General features: G+C 37.9%; 2 protein-coding genes, 1 non-coding gene and 3 pseudogenes across 4 annotated transcripts; all 6 read right to left on the reverse strand.

Moving 5' to 3' along the window:
• Positions 1–2,090: 2,090 nt before the first annotated feature.
• Trnas-gga (transfer RNA serine (anticodon GGA)) lies at positions 2,091–2,164 on the reverse strand. Its single transcript has one exon. It is a non-coding gene; the product is annotated as a tRNA-Ser (tRNA).
• Positions 2,165–5,120: 2,956 nt separating this feature from the next.
• On the reverse strand, positions 5,121–8,169 carry LOC145239086 (uncharacterized; annotated as a pseudogene).
• Positions 8,170–11,462: 3,293 nt separating this feature from the next.
• LOC145239087 (uncharacterized) lies at positions 11,463–12,589 on the reverse strand (annotated as a pseudogene).
• A 3,902-nt stretch (positions 12,590–16,491) lies between these two features.
• LOC145239209 (uncharacterized) lies at positions 16,492–18,535 on the reverse strand (annotated as a pseudogene). Its single transcript, XR_013862242.1, has 2 exons — positions 17,734–18,535; positions 16,492–17,398 (listed from the first exon to the last, which is right to left on the reverse strand). The product of XR_013862242.1 is annotated as an uncharacterized LOC145239209 (transcript).
• A 3,016-nt stretch (positions 18,536–21,551) lies between these two features.
• On the reverse strand, positions 21,552–22,312 carry LOC145238452 (uncharacterized). The gene is made up of 2 exons (XM_080101640.1): positions 22,144–22,312; positions 21,552–21,875 (listed from the first exon to the last, which is right to left on the reverse strand). Exons 1-2 carry the CDS (start codon positions 22,201–22,203, stop codon positions 21,603–21,605), a joined length of 333 nt encoding a protein of 110 aa, XP_079957766.1. The 5' UTR covers positions 22,204–22,312; the 3' UTR covers positions 21,552–21,602.
• Positions 22,313–22,517: 205 nt separating this feature from the next.
• LOC145239088 (alpha-(1,6)-fucosyltransferase-like) lies at positions 22,518–24,176 on the reverse strand. Its single transcript, XM_080102370.1, has 4 exons — positions 24,114–24,176; positions 23,429–23,666; positions 22,860–23,088; positions 22,518–22,710 (listed from the first exon to the last, which is right to left on the reverse strand). The coding sequence occupies exons 1-4, from the start codon at positions 24,174–24,176 to the stop codon at positions 22,518–22,520; spliced, it is 723 nt and encodes a 240-aa protein (XP_079958496.1).
• Positions 24,177–24,944: the final 768 nt, after the last annotated feature.

The raw sequence follows: 24,944 nt of genomic DNA on the forward strand, positions 1-24,944 counted from the left end.
TATGATTTTGGGTAGTAATAAGAATAATATTTGAAGCAGTAGCCCTCATGCAGAGAAGATGCCATTGAATTGTAAAGTCAAACTACTTTCGACATCACAAAAAAAATATGAATTACATGGAGACTGATTCACACTAAGAACTATTCGAGAAAGAGACATTGACAACCTAATAAATATTTGCTTGAATAATTTAACAAAAAGCAAATCATGGTATGATTAAAAATCGTCCACTCTGGGTCCGCAAGACACTTTGCCGGAATATAAAACTCTGAAAGCACAACTTTCCAAATTAAAAAAAAAACACACTTGCCGGGAACAATTGCTTGCAGTTGAAAGCTACCACTATTTCTTTGCGTTATTCGAGGAAAACAATGGTTAAATGAAGTGAATGTGTTTTACTATTATCTATTATTTGTCACAAATTAAACAACGGTATAAAATTCTCGACGAATGACCTCCCACATTTTACAATCGCTTTCGCTGTTTTTGCTGCACTTGGAGCATAAGTGGTGATTTGTTTCTTTAGTTTATCATATAAGATACCAGGCTGAAGCGAGACCGCCAATCCCGAAAATTAGCTTGACCTTTAATGGCCAACCAGTCACTGTATTTACGCGAAGAGCCGTCATCTCGATTAACATAATAGTCATCATGATGGACTTAAGTAATCGCAATGATGGTAACTTTGGTAAAGTGCTGAGTCATTGTAGTAATAGTTAACGTCATAGTGGTAAAATGCATCGTCATATGACCTTGATGACGACAGAATCGCCTTTACTGGTATTTCGGGCAGCGATGTTGTTTCCAGGTTCGTTGACGTGTTGTCTTGGTAACTCCCGAGGGACGCTATGGGTCTTTGGCGGGACTTTTTTCAGATCGTTTTTGACATCTGATATACAAAACATACAATTCTTGAGTTAAGCAAGGTGCTCTGATCAAACACTAGGGCGAAACTTTTGTATTCCATGATAAAGATACAGATAAAAATTAGGTTTGGTCTCCATTATCGATCAATTTGACACTAGACGAATTCAGTCATTCTTTTTTAATAAATGTAAAAATAAAAACATACGTCGAAATAAAAATAAGTTAGGCTTCAACGAGCAACAACAAAAGAACCAAATTAACCTGCTGCGCTTACATGTATATTTCCAATCCCTTTTTTGCATCACCTTCGTTAAGTCTCCCCGAAGAAAACAATTAGCAAATCGGCTGGTTCCGTCGAGCATCTTATTCCCTGCTTTATTACGATCGATTGCGAGATCTCAGATGGTAGTTCGCTGTGGAAGGTGCTGCTTGTCTTCGACAGGGCGTCTGATCTAAAAAAAACCTACGGCAGTTTTTTGCTCTTTTGTATGTGACCAAGTTATCTAGTTCGTTTGGTATGATACAAAGCGGTTAAAAGCAGGCCGCTGAGGTAAAGCAAAAACAAAAACACACTGAGGTAAAGCAAGCAGCAAAAAATATAAATGATAAGTGTAATTTGTTAATAGGGGAACAGCTGAATTTCTGGTAAATGTGAGGTCGCGGGGGTGTTTTAGTTATTTAGGGATCGTATTGCCTAAAATAGGTGCAATATAACTTTTTTTGAAAAAGAACGAGCGTGACAAAGACTTGATGTCGTGTAATTATTCTTCCTGTGCTTTTGGACCTCGATGGCAAATTGATCTCAAGGCGATTACGGTGCTTACCCGGGCATCAAAATAATTTAGTCTGTCAGCGCTTCTGGTGTTGTTAATGTTTACTGACGTAGTTGGAATGAACAGGGAGTTGCATGTAGTAGGCATTAGAATGAAACAATTTGATCACCTCGAGTTTATAAGTGTCTTTACAATTTGAAAAAACGCAATTCATGATATAGTGTGGTAGCCCGACATCGGTACGTGCTGCGAGTGATAGCTTGCAGGATTGATTGTTACGAAGAAGGGGGCTTTAATTAATGCGAGGTAAAGGGAATGTTTTTCTTTATTATTTAAGTTTAAGACATCCCGTGTCTTATTATAGTACGCCAGGCTCATTAAAGGCGTTATACCGAACCAGGCCAGTCTTCCAAGCATTCCCATATGGCAAGGCTCAGACTAAAAAAATCTAGCCAGTGGTGGGACTCGAACCCACGACAGGAGTCTTTCCGGGACTCGCGCTCTACCAACTGAGCTACACAGGCTGTGTTTTATATAAATATAATGTCGTCAGTTTTAAATCGAGCTAGAGAAAAAGGTAAAGGCAACGATTCACATTATGGGAAATTTTGTTTTAGTTAAAGTAAGGAAAACACCACCACTACTACCATCCCCCGCAGGAGTTGTTAGTATTGGGAGAAACTGTTGTCCAAAGTAGTCACTGCAGGCTTGTGATAGTTTCGTTCCAAAACACCCAGTGTTGTTCGCAGTTTGACTGGTCGTTGATACAAACCCAAGGTATTTTGGATGCGTCGATCGCTGAATTTGCTGCAAACCTATGAAAATCTAAAACCCTTGCTTGTTAAAACGCTTGAAAGTACAAAACAGTAGATAGTTTACCTTTTTCAGGCAATAAACTGTTGTGCCACATCCAGTAATGATAATACATGTTAACAAGCATTGATGACGCCATGTTAGTCATGTCAAAATATATTCAGTGGTTGTCAAACGCACATCTACCAGTTTTTGTTGCCATGCGTTATGTCGTTTTTTTATTAGTTTGGTCTTTTCATGTTGTTACTAAGTGTTGTCAAGGGAGTGTCAAAAAAAAGAACCCACGCATCCGACAACAAACCACCGAAGGAGGTATTCGAACTCATGACCCCTTTTATAAAATAGCCTTAATAATTTTATTTTTTGTGTAGTGTTAAAAGTTTTTTTTTACCATTTGGTTGCATTGCCCTGTTTTTGTTAGACTAGAAGTATATTTTTGTCATTTGCTTGCATTATTCTGTTTTATTAGATTAGAAGTATATTTTTTTAACCTTGTTATTTGAAATCGTATTTTAGAAACAACATACCTTTGTTGTAAAGCATATGAAGAGTTATCTTGCAATGTGTCAAACGTATGATCGTAGGTCTCGTAGTGGCGTCCTCTCACATCGATACTGTATCCGTCGTTGTTTGTTGTAAACTTTTTAGACGAAATATGTGAGACACAAATTACATCAATTTTGCGTAGTTTTCCTCTCTTTTCCAGCACACGAAACACGTAAAGACGCCGGTTGTCCAAACTGTAATACTTTTTATCCTTAACGCAGACACGAATTTTTGGAAAAACTGATGCTTTCATTGAACCCCTTTCTATTTTCCTAATAGCCTCATTGACACTTCCGCCTTTTTTGAATTCGCGTCTTATGCTGTCTTGAGTGAACCTGATTTCACTTGGAGCTAAGCGCATTGTATTGTTACCGGTATGCGACATTTCTGAGATTAAAAACCCAGCTACAAACCTTTTCTGACCAGCTAGCATCCAACTTATAACACTTATAGGCAACCTATGTGCAATAAGGCGTGGTGTGACGTATTTACTATTTTAATTTTGTGTGGTGCATTCATCGGTAAAAATGTTTAGTCATAGGCAACCTATGTGCAATAAGGCGTGGTGTGACGTATTTACTATTTCAATTTTGTGTGGTGCATTCATCGATGAAACGGTTTGGTCATAGACAACATACGTAATGAGGCATAATGTGAAGTTGCTTTTAATACAGTTTCGACTTTTGTAGTGACAAGCTCGGAAATTTTTTTCTTTATCTGGTATAGTTGAAAGTAATATGAATGACACTTAAGTTGTCGTTTGTACGCGGAGAAGATCGGAATTGTAAATGTAAATTGTAATTTGTAAAATTTTGTAATCTTTTTTTCGAATTGTAATTTTTTACTACACCATGACAAGAAAATATGAGTTATAGCCTATGCAGTGGTGAGATTTAGCCGGTTCGCACCGGTTCTATAGATCCGTCACGCGTAATTTTATGAGATCAGCGAGCGGTTAGCATTACTGGTTACTCTCAATGGAAATATAACTTTTTGTAACAGAACCGGTTGAAAAATTTGACTTTTGTGATATAACCGACTGACAAAAAATTTCAATCTCACCACTGGCTATATGGAAACTTTACTTTGCATTAACACGTATTTAGTAAAGGGACATTGACAACCAAACCCATATTTATTTGAAAAAAAATCAATTAAGAAGCAAATTGAGATGTGTTTGAAAGTCGTCCACTCTGGGTTCTATAAGCACAACGTTCCCAAAATTGCAAAAAAAAAATTATATTAAGGGGGAACAATTGTTGGTCAAAAAACAACAGTGTTAGCAAGTAAATGAGTTTTACAAGAATTACTTTTTTCCCTATTTTTTTCATAGATTTCTAGTGCCAATGTACTAATCTCATCAGAGACATCGTAGAATTTAACATCGTATCACATACTTAACAGCGACGCAAAAACCTTGACGAATTGCCTCGCACATTTTACAATCTCTTGAGCAGTTTTTGCTGCAATCGGGACGTAAATGGTGATTTGTTCTTTCCTTTATCATAGAAGATACCAGGCCAAAGCAAGGCTACCAAACGCGACTATTAGCATGTCCAATGGTGTCTTGAGTGAATCTGATTTCGCTTGGTGCTAACCGTATTTCATTATTACCGATATACGCCATTTCCAAAACATAAAATCATCTGCAATCTTTTCTGACTAGATGTGATCCAACTTTGAACAGTCGTAGGTAAATGAATCCTCAGCTAAAAACCGCCCACCATCAGATACAAAGTTTTCTTATTAAATCGTCATAGACCACTTATGTGTAAAGAGGGGGTATGACGTTTTTCCTGTTGTCAGTGTGAAGATCGCTTCAGTCCAGAACAAGCTTTTGCATATGGTGGGCCAAGATAAAAAACATAACGAATAATCTGTCAGTTTAATGTTAAAACCGGTAGTACCGGTTTCGTTTTAGGAAATATCCATGTCACTATTTGGTGGTGAAACTGGCGTTTAAAACATTTTATATTGTGTTATGACGTTATAGGTTATGATAAACGCCAGTTATGAAAGTTAAGTACTTTCGTAAAAGATAAACTTACCAATACTACGTGTAGTGCATTGTAGAAGTCACATTTAAAACTGACGTTACACTTTATAACGTTTAGCCACTGATTATTGTGCGATGTTTACAGCACTCTGCGCCAACGAACAGTCGGTGATACTTTGGTTTCGCGTTTGGGACTTCCTCAATTTTTCACGTGATTTTTCGTGACGCGACAACCATTCAGGTTCACCGGAGGTTGGACACTTAACTGTGACGTTTGCAACCTTTGACAAAGCAACTCCAATACGTTAATAGCATATTTTTACTACGTCATGACAATAGTTGCGACACCACTTCGAAGAAACAATATTTCTCTAGTAATTGTTAAGCGAGCAACTGGAATTTCTACACAATGGAAATAAGACCACTACGAAAATAGTAAAATGGCAAAAGCTGTGTCAAAAAGCTCTTAGTAGTAAAAAAATATGCAACTTTATAAAGCTTGAATGTGCAATGCGCAACATGGAAAAACAAAGCCTACAAAATAACGCAACTACAGCACTTTTTTGGTTTGTTGTCAATCAACTTGTCAAAATGAGTCACATGTGTTCTTGGCTCTGAAGCTGTTGGGTCGATGTCAACTATATACGAATTCTTCAAATTCCTGCTAAAAACAGGAAAAATGTGTTTTATTCACATGCCAAACTTGTTGCAGTGGTCGAACAGTTTAGATCAGAGTAACCTTGATTGTTTGAAATTCTTTTTTGTTAAGTTCACATAGACTTAACGCGGCTATTACATACTAGGTCTTTAATACTTTGTTTAATGTTATAAAATAAAATACCTTGAACGTGAAGAACTCACAGGCGTTCTTATAGCTTTTGCACTTAAAGGTACTGAAATGCTTCGCAATCTTTCAAACGTGTGCTTGTAGGTTCTTTGCTTGCGACCTCTCACATTGATGCTGTAACCGTCATTTTTCGTCGTAAACTTATCAGAGTGTGGAACTCGAACTACATCAATTTGACTCAGTTTTCCTCTCTTTTCCAGCACACGAAACACGTAAAGACGCCGGTTGTCCAAGCTGTAATACTTGTTATCCCGAATACAGACACGAATTTTCGGAAAATCTGATGCTTTCATTAAACCACTTTCGATTTTCTTTATAGCCTCATTGACACTTCCGCCTTTTGTGAATGTCTGTCCAATGGTGTCTTGAGTGAATCTAATTTCACTTGGAGCTAACCGCATTTCATTATTACTTATAGACGCCATTTCCAATGCAATCAGCTGCAATCTGGCTTTTTTGACTGGCTGACACCCAACTTTGAACAGTCATAGTTAATTTCAGTGCTATCAAAATATAACTACTAATGAGGCATATTGTGACGTTCTTCCTATCGTAATGTTGTGTGATTTACCCAATCCATAGTACATAGTTTTGTCATAGACAACTTATGTGCAATGAGTTATTGCGAGTCGATATTGTCTCGTTTATGATTTTGGGTAGTAATAAGAATGATATTTGAAGCAGTAGCCCTCACGCAGAGAAGATGCCATTGAATTGTAAAGTCAAACTACTTTCGACATCACAAAAGAAAATATGAATTATATAGAGACCTTGATTCACACCGAGTATTATTCAAGAAATAGACATTGACAACCAAATAAATATTTACTTGAATAATTTAACAAAAAGCAAATCATGGTGTGTTTAAAAATCGTGTTTATCTTTCTACTGGCACTGCATAGACTTTCTACTGGCACTGCATAATTATCTCAATAGGACATCATAGCAATTATACTTTAGAACGTCCTACCACATACTAAACAACGGTGTAATATCCTCGACGAATGGCATTGTACATTTTATAACTTATTTTGCAATTTTGGGTGCACTTGGAGCATCGGTGATTTGTTTGTTGCTTTTAGATAGAAGATACCAGGCTAATGCAAGAACTCCAAGCCCGGCCATTAGCTTGACTTTGAATGACCAACCGCCAGAGTCACTGCTGTCTTTGCGAGAGGAGCCGTCATCTTGATTAACATAATACTCATCATGATGGACTTTGTAATCAAAGTGACACGTTTGGTAACTTTGGTAAAGTTCTGAGTCATTGTAGTAATAGTTTACGTCATAGTGGCAAAGTGTTTCGTCACAAGCCCTTGCTGACGAAACATTCCCCGTTTGTACTGGTATCTCAGGCTGTGATGATGTTTTCGGTTTCGTTGACGTGTTGCCTTGGTTACTCCTGAAGGACGAGTTTCCATAGTTACGGTCGTTGGCGGAAGATTTTTCAGATCGGTTTTGAGATCTAAAATGTATAAAAAAAATTCGGTAATCATTATAGGGAGCAAAACTTGGGTATTGCATGATAAAGATACAGTTATTCGTTTGTAAAATTGAATTTTGTCTTTTCATTCGGTCAATTTGACAATAAATGGACAGAGCTGTCGCATTTTACGTTGCAGTTAGTTGCGTACTTTTAATAAACGTTGAAAATAAAATAACAAGTGGAAATGAAAGCAAGACAGGCTACAAAAACAAATATCTTCACAACAGTATATTGCAGTTATAGCCTTATTGTTTACTTCATTGCACATTCAAACACTTGGCGGTAGAAAAATGCATTCGGAATAAAACTTAGGAAATATTTAGCTTTGTGGGCAGGAACTTGACCGAATGGTCTGGCGCGCCTGACCTACATACAGACATAAAAAAACTGATCGTGATTCGTCCCCGGGAGTGTCCTGGGTTCGAACCCCGTGATAAAAATCAATATTTAGCTTAGTGTTAAATTGAACTAACCTGGTACGGGTTTTGAATGTGTGAAGTTTTGTATGCTCTCCTCGAACTTGAACAGACTGTCCGTCGTTTTTTGTTGACCATTTAAACTCGGGTAAGTGATTTACGAAACGAACAGGGATGCTGTTTATTTTGCCTTGCTTTTGTAAAACACGAAACACGTAAAGTCGTCTGTTGTCCGCGCTGTAATACTTTTCGTCGATTCTTGCGACTTTAATAGGTTTTATATCTTCAACCTTTAAGTCGCCGCAGCCAATTTTATTGATCAGATCATTTATAGGTTCTCCATTTTGGAAGTTTGCAGCTATGGTGTCCTGGCTAAACCGTATTTCGGACGGCGCTAGGCAGCACACATTGTCACCGGCTACCATTATTTCTTCTTTGCAATCGATCTATTTTTGCTACACCCGCTTTTGGATTTAAAATTGACAAAACGTTTTAACATGTTAAATAAGTCACAAGTTTATATTGTGTGCATTGCAAGTAAACAGGACAAAAACACAAACGATCAAAGAATGCCAGGCACTTTCCTTTTCGACACAATTGTTTTGCTAAAAACTCAATTGCCAGTGCTATCTGCTTCCTAAACGTCAAACCACATACAGCATGTATTCTTTTGCTGCTTTAATTGAATGAGACATAAGGCAATGCAGATTGCGCGATACATGCGGAACAAATGTAGCTGTAAGTCTGTAAGGGAACAAGACCAACAACAACTAAATGCCATGCGATACTAATGTTTTGCAGTGGTATTAAATTAAGAAGCTACTGCTTAATAATTAATAAATGGTGTTTGTTTTGTTGACACAGACACCACGAGTCGATAAAAGTTCTTCAAACAAAACAACATTTTCTATTTGCTTGTCAGTCAAATGTACACATATGCTTAGGGCAGTGGTTCCCAACCTATTTCGACAACTTCCTTCCCTAACAATTTAAAACATTTTCATTTCTCCCAAATATACTACATAGTAGATGCTAAATCCTTAGAAGATTTTTCTAATGATTTTTCGTATTCCCAGAGCTTAAGTGTCTGTTTACAAACAACATGTAAAAAAATCCTCCCCTCAAGTTTTAAAATTCCTCCCCGGTTGGAAACCATTGCTTTAGGGGAACTCTCTTCGTAAGATACGATGGGTGAATTTACAAATTTACTTCGAATAGTTGAGGTTAGATAACACACTTTAGTGTTCTAAACGCCATTCAAATAACAAGCAGCAACAAACAAGTACATTAAAATCACCAAACATGCCAAAGTAATCTGATGGCGAAATTTCTGTAATTTATCTCCCAATTGAAAAAAACGGCTTTCTGGCAATAACATAACGGTTTTTATTTTTATTTTGATCACTACATTACATTTCTGCATCGGTCCAGCTTAAAACCGGCAGCAATAAAGTAAGCTATCATACATGGCCCTTTACTGCCACCTAGGCCCAGACTCAAAATGACAAAGTTCTTCCAAAACACGTCAACCACTGAAAGACTTGAATTGTAGAAAGCGAAACCCTTCAAACCGTTTAGCCACTGATTATTGTGCGCTGGTTACAACACCCTGCGCCAGCAAACTCTCGGTGATACTTTGGTTTCGCGATTGGGACTTCCGCAAGTTGCTGCGTGATCTGTTATGACGCGACTGTCATTTAGGTTCACCGAAGGTTGGGCGTTTTAACTGTGACGTTTCTAGCCTTTAACAAAATACATCTATTCCATGGTTTGTGTATTTTGGGAATTTGCAGAAACAATATTTGTCATTCTTTGCTACTAGTATACTACAGAGCAGGTTTAAGCAACTTAGGTTTACACAATGGTGAATAACACTATTATGATAAATGTAACGAAATGGTGAAAAGTTGTGTCACAAACTTATGGTAGTAGAAAAAACATACAAAATTGTTCAATAAAGCTTGAATATACAATGAGCAACATAAAAAAACAAGCCTACAAAATAACGCAGCTACACCAGTTGTCTGGTTCTTTGTCCATTGTGTCATATTGAATCACGCTTGGCCTTGGTTTTGTGAGAGTGAAGTCAACATTTGACCTTGGCTCGGTAGGAGTGATGTCAACATTTGACCTTGACTCCGAAACAGGTGAATCGACGTCCGATTCCATACTTTCCATATCAACCACAATTGAATTTGCCGCATTCATGCTTGAAAATGAAGAAATATTATACTTTTATGGGATACCAAAATCTTATACCTTTGTTAAAAGAATGTAGTTTACCTTTGTAAAGTTATATGATACAATAGTATGGCTACAAGCGTAGGCTTTTTTTTTAGAATTTGTCACATTTTGCGCGACTTAAAATCTACTTTTTTGTAGAGTATTTTTTGTAGAATATATGTTAATGTAGTTAAAAGACATTTTTTTCGCAAAAGTGACAAAAGTAACAAAACACAGACAAAACATTTTGACTTTTCAAAATAATCCATTATCCTGATGAAGGTATATTGTACGGCACGTCAAAACGTCTAATATGTCTTGCAGCAACAGCTAAAATACAAAACATACCTTGGAAGTGAATAACTTGCAGGTCTTGTGGCCAGTTCACTGAAAGGTGCTGAAATACTTCGTAATGTGTCAAACGTATGATCGTAGATCTCGTAGTGGCGTCCTCTCACATCGATACTGTATCCGTCGTTGTTTGTTGTAAACTTGTCAATGTATGTGACCCTAACAACACCAATTTGTCTTAGCTTTCCTCTCTTTTCCAGCACACGAAACACGTAAAGACGCCGGTTGTCCAAGCTGTAATACTTGTTATCCCGAATACAGACACGAATTTTCGGAAAATCTGATGCTTTCATTAAACCTCTTTCGATTTTCTTTATAGCCTCATTGACACTTCCGCCTTTTGTGAATGTATGTCGAATGGTGTCTTGAGTGAATCTGATTTCACTTGGAGCTAACCGTATTTCTTTATTGCTGGTATACGCCATTTCCGAGATGTGCAACCAACTGCAATCTGATTTTTCTGACTGGCTGACACCCAACTTTGAACAGTCTTAGATAATTTCAGCGCTCTCAAAATAGAACTACTAATGAGGCATATTGTGACGTTTTTTCTATGGTAATGTTGTGTGATTCACCTATCCATAGTACAGTTTTGTCATCGGCAACTTATGTGTAATGAGTTATTGCGTGACGTTTTTCCAATACGGTTTCGACTTTCCAAGTCAAGATTGTCCCGTTTGTGATTTTGGGTAGTAATAAGAATGATATTTGAAGCAGTAGCCCTCACGCAGAGAAGATGCCATTGAATTGTAAAGTCAAACTACTTTCGACATCACAAAAAAAATATGAATTATATGGAGACCTTGATTCACACCGAGTATTATTCAAGAAATAGACATTGACAACCAAATAAATATTTACTTGAATAATTTAACAAAAAGCAAATCATGGTGTGTTTAAAAATCGTCCACTCTGGGTCCATAAGACACTTTGTTGGAATGTAAAACTCTGAAAGCACAACTTCCCAAATCAAAAATCGCACACTTGCCGGGGAACAATTGCTTATCAGTTGAAAGCTACCACATTATTTTTTGCGTTATTTGGGGGAAGACAGCGGTTAAATGAAGTGAATGTGTGTTTATCTTTCTACTCCCATTGCACAAATGTCTCAGAGGACATCATAGCGATTATACTTTAGAACGTCCTACCACATACTAAACAACGTTGTAATATCCTCGGCGAAAGGCCTTGCACATTTTATTACTTCTTTTGCAGTTTTGGGTGCACTTGGAGCATTGGTGGTTTGTTTGTTGCGTTTAGATAGAAGATACCAGGCTAATGCAAGAACTCCAAGCCCGGCCATTAGCTTGACTTTGAATGACCAACCCCCAGAGTCACTGCTGTCTTTGCGAGAGGAGTCGTCATCTTGATTAACATAATACTCATCATGACGGACATCGTCATCAAAGTGACACGTTTGGTAACTTTGGTAAAGTTCTGAGTCATTGTAGTTATAGTTGACGTCATCGTGGTAAAGTGTTTCGTCACAAGCCCTTGCTGGCGACACAATCCCCGTTTCAACAGGTATCTCGGGCTGCGATGTTGTTTCCAGTTCCGTTGACGTGTTGCCTTGGTTACTCCCGAGGAATGCGTTTGCATAGTTACGATCGTCGGCGGCGGATATTTCAGATCTAAAAAAAATTAAAATGACATTTTTTTTCGGTAAGCACTAAAGGGGGCAAAACATTGATATTGCATGATAAAGACACAGTTATTCGTTTATAAAAATGAATTTTGCCTTTTTTTTGGTCAATTTGACAATAAATGGATACAGCTGTCGCACTTTACGCTGCAGTCAGTTGCGTACTTTTAATAAACGTTGAAAATAAAATAACACATGGAAATGAAATACATTCAAATAAAACCTAGGAAATATTTAGCTTTATGTTATCAACTGAACGAACCTGGTCTGACTTGTTAATGTATGAGGCAGCGTTTGATCTCCTCTTACTTTAACAGACCGCCCTTCGTTGTTTGTTGTCCATTTAACCTCGGGTAAGCGATTTACCAAACGAACAGGGATGCTGTTGATTTTCTCTTGCTTTTGTAAAACACGAAACACGTAAAGTCGCCTGTTGTCCAGACTGTAATACTTTTCGTCGACTCTTTTAATTTTATACTAGGTATATCTTCAACTTTCAGGTAGCCGCAACCAATTTTATTGATCAGCTCATTTACAGAGTCTCCATTTTGGAAGGTTGCTGCTATGGTGTCCTGGCTAAACCGTATTTCGGACGGTGCTAGGCAGCACACATTGTCACCGGCTACCATTATATCGTCTTTACAATCAATCTATGTTTGCTACATCCGCCTTAGATTCAAAATTGACCAAAAGTTTAAACATGTCACAAGTTTATATTGTGTGCACCGCAAGTAAGCAGGAGAAAAACATAAACTATCAATAAATGCCAGGCACTTTCCTTTTCGATACGATTGTTTTGCTAAAAACTCAATTGCCAGTGCTATCTGCTTCCTAAACGTCAAACCACATACGGCATGTATTCTTTTACTGCTTTAATTTAAAGAAACATAAGGCAATGTAGATCGCGTGAATACGACAGGCGAAACAAATGTAGCTGTAAGGAAACAGGACTAGCAACAACTAAATACCATGCGATACCAATGCTTTGCAGTGCCATTAAAACTGAACTGCTTAATAATTAATAAATGGTATGTGTTTTGTTCACACAGACACTTTCTGGCAATAACGTAACGGTTTTGATTTCTGTTTTGGTCACTACATTACATTTCTGCATCGGTTACCAGATTAAAACCGGCAGCAACAAAGTAAGCTATCATGCATGGCCCTTTACTGCCACCAAGGCCCTGACTCAAAATTACAAAGTTCTTTTAAAACACGTCAACCACTGAAAGACTTGAATTGTGGAAAGCGAAACCTTTCAAACCGTTTAGCCACAGGTTATTGTGCGCTGGTTACAGCACCCTGCGCCAGCAAACTCTCGGTGATATTTAGGTTTCGCGATTGGAACTTCCGCAAGTTGCTGCGTGATCTGTTATGACGCGACTGCCATTCAGGTTCACCGATGTTGGGCGCTTTAACTGTGACGTTTTAGCCTTTAACAAAAGACATCTATTCCATGGTTTGTGTATTTTGGGAATTTGCAGAAACAATATTTGTCATTCATGGTTACCAGTATGCTATAGAGCAGGTTTAGGCAACTCAAGTTTAAACAGTGGTAAATAAGACCATTAAATGTAACGAAAAAACTACTAAAATGGTAAAAGTTGTGTCAAAAACTGATGATAGTATCAAAAACATAAAAAAATTTGCAATAAAGCTTGAATATACAATGCGCAAGTACATAGCAAAAAAAAACAATGCCTACAAAATAATGCAACTACACCAGTTGTCTGGTTCGTTGTCCATTGTGTCACATTGAATCACTCTTGGCCTTGGGTTTGTGATAGGGAAGTCAACATTTGACCTTGGCATCGAAACAGTTGAGTCGACATTTGAACTTGACTCCGAAACAGATGAGTCGACGTCCGATTCCATACTTTCCATATCAACCACAATTGAATTTGCCGCATTCATGCTTGAAAATGAAGAAATATTATACTTTTATGTGATGCCAAAATCTTATACCTTTGTTAAAAGAATGTAGTTTACCTTTGTAAAGTTATATGATACAATAGTATGGCTACAAGCGTAGGCTTTTTTTTTCAGAATTTGTCACATTTTGCGCGACTTAAAATCGACTTTTTTGTAAAGTATTCTGTTAATGTAGTTAAAAAAACATTTTTTTCACAAAAGAGACAAAAGTAACAAACACAAACAAAACATTTTGACTTTTCAATATAAGCCATTATCCTGATGAAGGTGTATTGTATGGCACGTCAAAACGTTTAATATGTCTGGCAGCAACAGCTAAAATACAAAACATACCTTGGAAGTGAATAACTAGCAGGTCTTGTGGCAAGTTCACTGAAAGGTGTTGAAATACTTCGTAATCTTTCAAACGTATGGTCGTAAGTCTCGTTCTGGCATCCTCTCACGTAGATGCTGTAACCGTCGTTGTTTGATGTAAACTTGTCAATGTATGTGACCCGAACTACATCAATTTGTCTTAGCTTTCCTCTCTTTTCCAGAACACGAAACACGTAAAGACGCCGGTTGTCCAAACTGTAGTACTTGTTATCCCTAACGCAGACCCGAATTAGTGGAAACTCTGATGCTTTCATTAAACCCCATCCGATTTTCTTTATAGCCTCATTGACATTTCCACCATGCGTGAATGTATGTCCTATGTTGTCTTGAGTGAATCTGATTTCGCTTGGAGCTAACCGTATTTCAGTATGACTGGTATACGCCATTTTCGAAATACAAAACCAACTGCAATCTTTTTCTGACTAGCTGACATCCAATAGTGAACGGTGATACACCACTTATGCTCAATCAGGCATAGCACGACGCTTTTCCTCTTGTGATTTGTATTGTGTATCCATCGGTAAAACAGATTCGACTTAGGGAGTTTCCAAGTCGCGATATGCTCGGAATGTAATGCTCTGTATAGATCAGCGGTTCCCAAACTTTTTCATATTTTTTTCAAAACGGTCCCTTTGCCATTATTTCGAGGGCTCGCGGTCCTTAAGCCTAAATGTGTATTACATAAATACGAAAGTTGATTACACTATTTTAACTAGTTATGCAAAATTTGCTCATAACAGTCATCCAAAGACAGCATGTGACATCACAAACAGGACAAAAACATTACGATTGTGCGCGAACAATTGCATTTTTGATAGTTGTCATTAATAAAGGCGATTGTTTAGCAATAGAGACAGTCGATTCTCAATTCTACTTTGATTTAAACTTATTTAGTGGCACAAACTGACGCCAAATAAGATTATAGAATTACTTCAACCGCTTCGCGGTCCCCCCAAAATTGCCTCACGGACCCCTAAAGGACCGCGGACCCCAGTTTGGGAACCGCTGGTATAGATGATGGTGTTGCGTGTTTTTATGAATAATTCTTGAGATCCGTCGCTTTCACGCAAAGACCATGCCGTTAAACTAGGGTGAACTGCCCTGCCAAAAATCAAGACAAGCAACTAATAAAAACCATAAATAAAGTAGTTCTGCTACAGAGTAGCAAGCAGAACTAAAATTGTAGACCCCCGAAAAATTTTTGAAAAGACGACGCCCGAATCGGTCCCGAAAGTTGGTAAAATGTGGCTTGATGCCAAATGTAAAGTCAGAATCAATTCAAGCCCGTTCTATTGCAATAACAACGCAATAACCCGATTTGAAAAAAAGCCTTGCCCTACTTACAACTCTGCACTTTTATTCAGTGAGAGCTATTCCAACTAGAGGCGGTGACAAGCTTTATATCAATTTGAATATTTTAGCAAGAAGGCAAACCATGATACATTGCCAAATCGTAAACTATGATGGATCTGGAACCATCTTCTTTGGAATGTGAAAGTCTCTGAATGCACATGCTTTTCCAACACAGCTTTAGTTTGAAAGCATCGAGCCAATACATGGTAAGCTGCAGCCAGTGGACACTGTTTCGGGGCTATATTGACTCATATGGCCGATCTTTCGTCATAAGCTGCGCTACCATAACCTGATAGGTACAGAGTGATAGGTACAATACAGTGTGTACTGCTTTAATTTTCTTTACGACTTTACGGTCCAAAATTTCCGCAAAAAAACGAAAGTTTATGCAGGTAATTACACATCTGATGCTGTGTATTATTCACAGACAGAGATTGACTGGACTTGAACATCATTTATCGTAATTATGGCGATTATTTTGTACAGCTGTGAACAAACGATAGACCAACAATCGAATTTAAGACAAATCTCAATATTTGACATCTGAATGTTTGCAAAAACTTAAAACATTGACTTTGTATGTAAATAGATTGGCGTTTTGTTGTTTAAGTTGAGTTGATTGCCGTTTGGTTGCAATTTTTCGTCCTAAATATATAGGCTATGACTAAACCTTGCATTATGTTGCGCAACGACAACGTTGGTGAACAAAAAGCATACAAATATCTGTTGCATTCACTACGATCTTTTGTTGCCGGTCCGTGGATTTTTTTTAGGTTTTTACCGGTCCAGTGGCGTAGAAAGGTTGGGAACCACTGGTCTAAGCCAAAGGTAACTTTATTTAAAACCTAATGTAGAATACAACCCCACTGCATTTGATATCATTAGAATTATATTACCATGAAACTACAGAATTTAGCACACGTATTGACAATATACACACGAAATACAGCGATCTACAAAACGTAAACGCGAAATACACAGTGGAGTCTGTTACTCCAAACTCTGACACTTAATATATACTGAAAGAGAGTCAGTAATATTGAAAATAAGAGGGCAAGACATTTACTCAAAATAAGAAGTAGCCAGTTTACAATAGCATTATTAATGGGGCCAACATTTCTAGATAATTTCTAAAACGTGCGAACCAAATCTGGGCTTGTCCACCAACATATTGCAAATTTTCCTTTAACAGATATTGGGTGTTATGTCGTGACATGACGTACCAAATGCCATCAAGCACATCATAGCATTTATTCTTCATAACATAGTAACACTTACTTAACAACGACGCAAAAACCTTGACAAATGGCCGAGCACATTTTACAATCTCTTTTGCTGCTTTTGCTACAATCGGAGCGTAAGTGGTGATTTTTTGTTTAATTTTAGACACGAGATACCAGGCTAGAGCAAGGCCACCAATACCGATCATTAGCTTGGTTTTAAACGACCAACCACCAGAATCACTGCTGTCTTTAAGGAATGAACGGCTAGATCCCAACCTATTACTATGGTAATAGTCAGAATAATATGCTTCGTAATCGTAATGAGACTTTCGGTAGCTCTGGTAAACTGCTGAGTCATTGTAGTAATATTTCACGTCATCGTGGGAAACTGTTTCGTCACAATTCGTTGATGACGACATCGCCACTGTTTCTTTACTTTTCAAATTCTGAGATGATGTCTTCTGTCTCGTTGACGTGTTGCCTTGGTAACCCACGAGGGACGCGTTTCCATAGTTACGGTCGGTGGAGGCACATTTTTCAGTTTGCTTGCAAGGTCTGAAGTACAAATAAATTTATTTTTTAGATAAGCAAGATCCATTTGACGATGAACTTACACTTATGCTGCCGTATTTTACACTGTGTATTCAGTCGTGTACAGTTACTGAACGTGGTAAAAACAGGGCCTTTGACATGTTACAAACTTTAAACTAATTATTGACAGCAAGAATCTTCAAAAGCGAAGATAATCTGTACTCTCATTAGTACATTTAAAGCCTGTGCTGCAATTAGCGTTTAATTTGGTTTACAATACATTTAAATGGTAGAAAATTGCCCAAGGGCTAAAACAAGTGGATGGAGCCTTTTGAAATGTGTTATTCGGCTAAACTAACCTGGTACGGGTTTTGAATGTGTGAGGTTTTGTATGATCTCCTCGAACTTGAACAGACCGTCCGTCGTTTTTTGTTGTCAGTTTTACCTCGGGTAAGTGCTTTACCAAATGAATAGGGATACTGTTGATTTTGCCTTGCTTTTGTTAAACACGAAATACGTAAAGTCGTCTATTGTCCTCGCTGTAATACTTTTCGTCGATTCTTGCGACTTTAATAGGTTTTATGTCCTCAACCTTTAAGTCGCCACAACCAATTTCATTGATTAACTCATTTATAGAGTCTCCGTTTTGGAAGGTTGCTGCTACGGTGTCCTGGCTAAACCGTATTTTCGACGGGGCCAGGTAGCACACATCGTCACCAGCAACCATTATATCCTGTGGTCAGCTAAAATTAAACACCACATACGTGTCACAGGGCTATGATTACAAGTATACGCGACTGCACCACTAAACACAATCCAATGAAAGTCAGGTATATTAACTTAAGATACATTTCCCTTAAATACACCATTGCCGCTGTTTTCAAACTACACAAAGGCTTCATACTGCTTTAATTAACTGATTGAGCAGCACGGGTCTGTAGAACTCAACACTACTTTTTCAGATACACTTTACACAAACTCTTACAGCTGTTGTGCTTACATGTATGTTTCCAACCCTTCTCCCTTGCCTCTGCCTTTGGCAAGTCGCTCCGATGAAAACTGTGCGTGCGTGTGTGTGCGTGCGTGTATGTGTGTGTGTGCGTGTGTGATGTGCGTTTCTGCATGCGCATTTTGACTGAGACCGCAAGCACAAGTCGAGAAGAAATGAATCAGCTGGTTTAATCGTTTTCACATTATAATTTCTTCCTAATTGGTGCTTTGATCAAAATATTTGTAAAGTTTTAATTCTCCTTCGGGTTTGAATGCGTTTGCTAATTAAATTGGCAGTTAGCTGGTCAGCTAAAATTTATCGTAAGTCTGTTCCAATAAAAATCTTACAACACCACGAAAAACTTCTCACGTTTGTCAAAAATCTACCGGCATTTACTTTTGGACCCGGTAAGTTTTAATTTAGATGAAAAATAAATTAACGTGGTAACTATGCATTGCTTCGATTTGTGAATTTTTTTGCAGTATTTTTATCGTTGTAATTTCAATTTTATTGTGGAAATATTATCGCATAATTTTATAAACTGATCTTTTTGCACTGATGATAACAACAGTGATTGTGAAAACAAGGTAATGCACACCCAAACATTCATCCCTTGGGCAGTCCTGGATTAACCATTAGGCAAAGTAGGCACGTGCCTACAGGCCAGTCAAAAATCCAGGCCACTTTAAAATCAGTAGAATGATTTGGCAACACTGATAATTCTAATTTTTAAGTTGGCAATCCTGATTTTCGGGCCACTTATAAAATGTGCCTACAGGCCAGCAGACCCTTAATCCAGCACTGCCCTTGGGTTCAGATAAACCTAGTAAGAAAAATCATCAAGGTGTAATTCTTTGCCCAAAGACGGTAGCGGTTCTGTTGTCTGGCGTTTAAATGTCTCTTGGGACTATTTTATAAGGTCGAACAAGACCATTTCTTTTAATGAAGACAACCGCGATTCTATAGTTTTTGGTCATTTTCAGATTTGGGGTTTCGCTTTGGTCTGGTATCTTTTATCTATTAGGTTGATAGATAATTATCTAATAATTAGGCGATGCCATCAACGCTCCAAGTACAGTGGTAGAGATTGTGAAATATGTTACACCATTTTTGTACGAGTTAAATCGATATTATAAACCTAGCAGGCGAACCTTTGTTGAACAAACTCGTGTACAATTTTTACTTGACAACTATTGTGTGATTGTTTGACGGATTGTGGTCTAAAAACGCTACTTGCGGTGATATCGCAGTGATAACTGGGTTTCCAATACCAGTTAACATCTTGTAGTATTAGTATAAGACTCAGTACTTAATCACAAACATATTATAACGTTAAAATTAACCCTAGTTTCAGTTACGCGATAAAGCAGCGATAAGTACGACCACAAAGTGTTTTCGCAGTCTCCACGTAAATGCTTTGTCAACCATGTAAACCAGCAGATCGCTTATTAAACAACTTTTGTGTTACCTGACAAATAACGGGACAAGAATTTGGAAAAACCCTAACGCGAAACTGAAGTATCGTTGGTTGTCTGGTCGCAAGAACTGATCTGTGTACGTTGTTATACGCTTCAATTGACTCTTGCTTTGATTGTATTGTTCCCAGTAAGAATAGGTACCTATTGAAAAAACGTTGCTGCTAGCTCTCAGTTCATACAGCAGAATGGCATACAGCAGTCACAAGGTGATTCGAATTGCTCCAAGTCGAATTAGATTCACTCATGAAAGCATTGGAAGCATCTTCACCTCTGGTAGCAACGTAAATGAGGCTGTAGAGAAAATTGAAAATGGCGAAATGGAAGTTTCTGATTTCCCGAAAATTCGAGTCTGTGTTCAAAATGGTAAGTATTACAGTTTGGACAACCGCAGGCTTTACGTGTTTCGTGTGCTGGAAAGACGGGGAATTTTGAGAAAAATTGAAGTAAGACTTGCTGAATACGATATAGACGAACTTACAACTACCAATGAAGGCCGTAGTGTTTTCATGAGAGGTGGCAGGACATTCAAACACACGATTGAAGCAAAACATCGCAAGTAAGATTTATTTGAAACAGAGGTGGCCAACCTGCCGCCCACCGATATAAAGCGATATTCTCCATATAGAACATAAACCGCTATAGTCAGGTGATTTGTTCTTTAAGCTTGCTACTAAACATAATTACTTAAATGATTTGAAACTGAAGGTGCTTTATGTGAGCCTTTAAGATGTACATAATTTAAAAATATGTAAAATATAAAATTATTTTTGTGACATGAGACACAACCAAGAACCTCTTGATTGTAATGCACTTATAGCACAGAACGTTTGTCAATTTCAGGACTAGAACAGTGCAACGGGTGTGTTAGATATTTTGATTAAAATAAAATGTAAAAAAAATAATAATCTCGGTAGATAAGCAACTTTGACATACTAACCTGTCAAGCTTGATAATGAATTTCAGGGCTACTGATTTCGATGATTCCGAGGATTCGTCAGACGAAAAAAGGTTTTTAAAGCCGTTGTCCAATAAGAAGCATCCAAGTGCTCTTATATCTTCACGGACAGGTTATGGGAGCTGCGTTAAAAGGGATGAGGCTGCTCCTGTTAATTATCGCCAGCCTACTGTACAAGTGGTAAATGTTGTACAAGTAAAAAGGCATGTATATCAGCAGCCCCCTAGCGTACCTGAAGCTACACAGTCTAGTACTTGCTGCTGTTGTGTGATTTTGTAGGATGGTTGTGTAATCTTTTTCGATTTTAGTAAGTTCACGACTGTGATGCATATATTTATTGTTTAACGTGAAGTTTTGTTTTCTCGCTCTTTGTACTTGAATGTTTACGGTTTTGTTACTAACGCGCTTTACCATAATGCACATCTAAGTTCAATTTGTACAGGTTCGTTTATTTAAAAAAAAATAGAAAAAAACAGTCTTCGGGCCTGACATTGCACTCTGCTTCAGTATTTTTCAAAATTAATTTAACTATCTAAGTAGCCAGCTGCTGGACCTGACCTAATAACAAACAGCCTTAAAACGCCTTGTTCAAAACCAATTGTCTATTATTGTCTTTCCTGAGGCTTCTATGTATAGGTTTGTCAAACTTTCGGGGCTAAACGGGCTTCTCACAAACTTTCGGGTTCGGGCCGGGTTTCGGGATTGTACTTTGGGAGGTCGAGCTTCAACTTCGGGCTGTTTACAACTCTGCTATATTCAACATTTTTTGTTTTTACTGTGGTGAAAAACACTAAAAAATAATAATTACACTTTTGTACAATTTTGGCTAAACACATTAATAGGCAAAACATTAGTGATTCTTCTTATGTGGTAGTAGAAATGTTTGAACACTCTTAACATACTGCCTTCTTTATAACGAAACTCTTCTTCTTGAGTTTCTTTTTCATTGCCAAAATTTAATAGCTTTCGAAACTGCACGACGTACGGAACATTTTTGTAGACCTCTCCAAGTGGTGTGAATCTTGTTGATGCATCAACATGAAGGATTTGCATCAGTTCATATGCAATGCGGCAAACCTAGCATTGAAAACATTTCTTATTTATCGATTTCACATTTTATGTAAGAAAACTTTGTCAGTAACTAATGCAGAGCTAAATGAACTATTTTTTGTTACTAAGAAGCTGACAAGTGCAGCATAAGCAGGCAGGCAACGGTGCATGTGGTTCGATTTTTTGCCGGACTTAGTGCTGAGGCTTTGTAGCTCAGTTAGTAGAGCGCCAGTTCCAGAAAGGCTCCTGAATTTCACTAACACGTGTTTGCTCGACGAGTCAATCTAAGACTTACGTTTGAGTTTCCGTCGCACACGAGATGCGAGCATTTCGACAAGAGATACATATCAACCATGACTCCCAATAAACCCTCGTTCTCATTTCGGCGGGCTTTGATTTCTGCAAATTCCGACGCCTCTAAGTTGTTGAGGAATTCATATTCAACATATCTTCCATGTAATACTGATGTTTAGATGAAATGCTTTACAACCAGTTTAAGTCCAATGTAACGAATACATAAAATATGAACAATATAAAGTGATTATATATGCTCGAAAAAATAACAGTGTAAGATATTGCATAATTACCCACTCATAATTGTTTTTAGTGCTCTTATAAAGTTTACCATTTCTTTGGCCTTATAAACAACTTGGTTGATAACCACTGTACTTACTTTGCCCTCAATGCTTCAGCATTCTTTTTGCTGTCTGTAGCGAGAAAAATTCTTCTTCTTTCAAGCGGTTTTTCTCCTCTAAGAATCCTTCGTTGGTCAAAAACTTCAAACCAAGCTGCAACGAGCTCCATGTACACATTATCTTCGTATTCGTTTATTGCAGCTTTGTCCGTCCGGCGTACATGCAATCTATGAATATAGCTTACTGGTGTGAACCATGGCGCTTTAGTTTAGAAACGTTTTCTTAATCAGGAAATTTGATTCACGCTTGCTTCATTCTTGGAAGTTCTGACAAACAAAATCTTGTTTGTCATGTTCAATTTTGTTATTACCCTTACCCAAGTATTGGAGTCGAGAAGTTTAGCTGTTTCTTGACCATCTTAATTTCTTGTTGTAATCGTTCTGTGGGTCTCATAATGTACTTGACAATTTGTCCTTGCCACCAAGCTACAGGAAAGCCATGGAAAGATTGAATGTATGGGGCGACATCTTGCGGAAGCGAGGTGGTTGGAAAAACACTGTCTTCTATCCACAGGGGAGCATGAAAGGCAACTAAAGGCAAAGATGCTGCAAAAACAGTGCAATATTGTTTATTTTAAAGAATTGCTTGCCATAGTTTAGTAATAGTCTGAAACAAAGTGTTATTGGTGCGATTCTGCGCAAATTACATTATATTATGATCCCCCAGTCTTGATGTTTATAACTACTCAACGTTGCACAGCTATTTCCGAAAAGGTGAATGCGCGGTTGTGCTGCTACGATTTGTTTTCCCCACAAAATAAACTCAACTTACATTTACAACTTGCAATAATAAATAAACAAAAGTTATGATTGCCATATTTGCTTGCTCGCCCAACCAAGTATATGCCATTAAAAACAGATAAGGTTAAATAAGGTATCCACTTACATGATCCTTTGTCCAATAAAGGCAGATTCCATGCCTTTCCGGGGTCAACAAAGCACTTACTACCGTTCATTAAAACATTTTTGTAGTAATTGCCACGTTTGTAGTGAAATAAAACCACACGATTTGTCGCCAGGCCGATATGGTAGCAAGCGGTCATATGATGAACCATCCCACCAAACCCGTACTGGTTTCTGAGCAGACAGACTAACTTCTTGGCTCCGTCGCATTGGTTTGGATTCTAAATTCAAAATGGTAGGTTTGATAATTCGGAACATACCCACATTTTTTAACAAACATATTTCTCATGTGTATCCTGAACAAATTTTATTACAATGTTTTAACAACTGCAGCCGTGGTCACTGTAAAAACATATTTTTGTTTTGTTGGATATGTTTATACAAAAAATAATAGATTTAAGTTTTTATGTTGACACTAAGATTTGCTTTTGGGGGGCGGTGTTTATCCAGTGGTGGGACTCAACTTTTTTGTCTGTCGGTTCTATTACGAAAGTCATATTTTTCAGCCGGTTGCAAAAAGTCCAATGACAGTAACCAGTAATGCTAACCGGTTCGCTAATCTCATAAAATTTCGTGAGTCGGTTCTACAGAACCGGTGCGAACCGGCTAAATCCCACCACTGTGTCTATCCCTACCTGCAACTCGTACAATCGACTTTATATCTTTACCGAGAGCTGATCCACCATGTTTCGTCGGGTACTTTCCCGTAACTGTATGACGTCGTCGACCATGTTCATAGCCAAACTTTAAATCGGTAAAAGTCTTGTTTATTTAGGGATCAAATATGTCCGAGTTTCAAGTTTTGGATTTGTAATATAACTCTACTTATCTTAAAATTTATAATCATGGAAACAAAAACAGTCTTAAGCTGCAGACAGCGCACACTGTTTCGACCTATATGGTCTCATCCCAGTCTGCAGAGTGTGGCAGCTGCACGCGCGATTTTTTTTTTGAAAAAAATTTTTGCACGCTAAGTTTTGGGGTTTGCACGCGAAAATTTTGCACCAAAGGCATTTAATTGGGCTGTCTTGACCTCTTTTACTTGCTTTGCGCCTGCTGAAATTGGTCTTGCACGCGAACTTACGGGTCGTGCACGCGCGCACGCGGGACATGTAGGTCCTGCACGCACGAGATCTCGTCGGGAACTGCCATGTTCTGCAGACTGGGTCTCATCAGTGCAGCTGGTGACGAGAGATCAGCCGTATTGGCTAGCTGCACTGATGAGACCTTATAGGTCGAAACAATGTGCACTGTCTGCAGCTTATCATTCATTGGCTCGATGCTTTTACATCTTTGCAAAAACAGTCTTATTTTTAAAATGAGTTATTCTTTTGTCTACTTACTTCGTTCTAGATTGAAATTCATTGGTGTAATTTTTCCTTTTCAGCTGAAGTTGGAGATTAACCAGATGCTTGTTTAAAGTAAACAGTAGTTCGGGTGTTTGAGGTTCTATTAAAAGCAAAGATACGTGCTTGATATTGATTCAGTACAATACAAAA

This window comes from Phallusia mammillata, chromosome 7 (genome assembly GCF_965637545.1).
Source record: "Phallusia mammillata chromosome 7, kaPhaMamm4.hap1.1, whole genome shotgun sequence".
NCBI classification, from domain to species: Eukaryota; Metazoa; Chordata; class Ascidiacea; order Phlebobranchia; family Ascidiidae; genus Phallusia; species Phallusia mammillata.

Bases quoted from the DNA above. Each gene is read 5' to 3' on its own strand.
- LOC145238452 (XM_080101640.1), bottom strand. From the start codon at position 22,203: ATGGTTGATATGTATCTCTTGTCGAAATGCTCGCATCTCGTGTGCGAC. The intron at 21,876-22,143 runs GTAAGTCTTAGA...TTTCAATGCTAG, and splicing joins TGTGCGACGGAAACTCAAAC to GTTTGCCGCATTGCATATGA.
- LOC145239088 (XM_080102370.1), bottom strand. From the start codon at position 24,176: ATGGTCGACGACGTCATACAGTTACGGGAAAGTACCCGACGAAACATG. The intron at 23,667-24,113 runs GTAAAGATATAA...TTTTGAATTTAG, and splicing joins ACATGGTGGATCAGCTCTCG to AATCCAAACCAATGCGACGG. The intron at 22,711-22,859 runs GTAAGGGTAATA...CTATATTCATAG, and splicing joins TTCTCGACTCCAATACTTGG to ATTGCATGTACGCCGGACGG.